The 1,401-nt window shown below is 46.8% G+C and overlaps 1 protein-coding gene across 1 annotated transcript in view; it reads right to left on the reverse strand.

Annotated features, from left to right (window-relative positions):
• LOC107105195 (signal peptide, CUB and EGF-like domain-containing protein 1) overlaps window positions 1–1,401 on the reverse strand; it is a 31,799-nt gene that overhangs the window by 12,622 nt on the left and 17,776 nt on the right. The window contains exons 3-5 of the mRNA XM_015405320.1: window positions 769–885; window positions 529–651; window positions 314–452 (exon numbers count right to left, since the gene is read on the reverse strand). Coding sequence (XP_015260806.1) covers window positions 314–452; window positions 529–651; window positions 769–885 — 379 coding nt within the window. The remainder of the gene's footprint in view (window positions 1–313; window positions 453–528; window positions 652–768; window positions 886–1,401) is intronic.

A 1,401-nucleotide genomic window follows, 5' to 3' on the forward strand; every position in this document is an offset into this window, starting at 1 on the left:
GCAACCCTAGCACCCCTAGCCACCTCATCACCCCTCGCCACCCCGTCACCTCTCGCAAACCCCATCAAGCCTTGCAACCCTAGCACCCCTAGCCACCTCATCACCCCTCGCCACCCCGTCACCTCTCGCAAACCCCATCAAGCCTTGCAACCCTAGCACCCCTCACAACCCCAGCACCCCTCGCCACCCCAGCACCCCTCAGCACCCCGTCACCCCTTGCCACCCCTCACCACCTCAGCAGGGATAAAGGTGATAGAAAATGGATGGAAATGATTGATGTTTATTTACTAAATTTGACTTTTCTTAGTTGGACAGTTGGAAAGTTCGGTTACCTGCAAGGAAGAGAGCGTTGGAGGGACAGGAGACGGAGCAGACTTCGGTGCCTCCAGTCTTGGTGCAGATGAGCTGGGCTCGTGGTGCAGGCTTTCCATTGGGTAGACATTTCACAGCCTCTGAGGAAAACACCACATACTGCTAAGGTCACACTGGAGAGGCAGACCCACGGACCAGTGGGACCCGGACCCTTACCGATGCAGTCTCTCTTGTTCCAGTGGAGTTTCTGCCCAGGTGGACAAACACACTCATAGCTACCCTGTGTGTTTATGCAGCCGTACTCACAGCTGCCATTGTTGATGCTGCACTCATCAATATCTACAGTTTAAACAAGAAAACAAACACACAGAGCCTGCTGGGTAGAAAGAAATACCAAAGAGAAACAGATTTTAAGGCTTGTGCATGAAAGAAGTGCAGATTTCTGCACTGACTCACCTCCACAGTGGGTGAGACCATAGAGGATATATCCCTTGTTGCACAAACACTCAAAGCTGCCGGGGTAGTTAATGCAAGTGTGGTCACAGGTCCTCTCAAAGGAGCACTCATCAGTGTCTGAGGAAGTTATAAAAACGAACAGCATTCATTAAGATCTCTAAAACCACAACCTTTTCAATCTGTTTCACTGCTCAGACTAACATTCGCAGTAAAATAGTAAGAACTGTGTCCATTCTTCTCCCCTCACTATTCTGAGCTACTACTGCGCATCATTCACAATTGATTTATTGATTGATTGAAGAATGTTACAGTAAATGTTACACCATAAACGAATGACACAAGATCAACAACAGGAAATGTCCTTCCATAAAGACGGTGAACGAGTCCAGTGAAAAGACTCGTTCACCCCGTGCTTCTGGGACGTCTAAAAACGCTAACTTGATGACCTCAGAGTGTTATGGTCTTGGTTTTGTGTTTAAGTTTCCTTTGAGTTTTCAGTTTCATGTTGATTCATGTTTTTCTTTGTTTTCTAGATTTATTGGTTTAATTCCCATTTCGTTGTGTTTTTGGATGTATTTTAGTTCTTGGGCTTTTCTTTGTTGCCCTCTTGTGTTGGTTTCCTTTTCCTTAGCT

This window comes from Cyprinodon variegatus, unplaced genomic scaffold (assembly GCF_000732505.1).
Source record: "Cyprinodon variegatus isolate N-32 unplaced genomic scaffold, C_variegatus-1.0 Scaffold2137, whole genome shotgun sequence".
Lineage (NCBI taxonomy): Eukaryota > Metazoa > Chordata > Actinopteri > Cyprinodontiformes > Cyprinodontidae > Cyprinodon > Cyprinodon variegatus.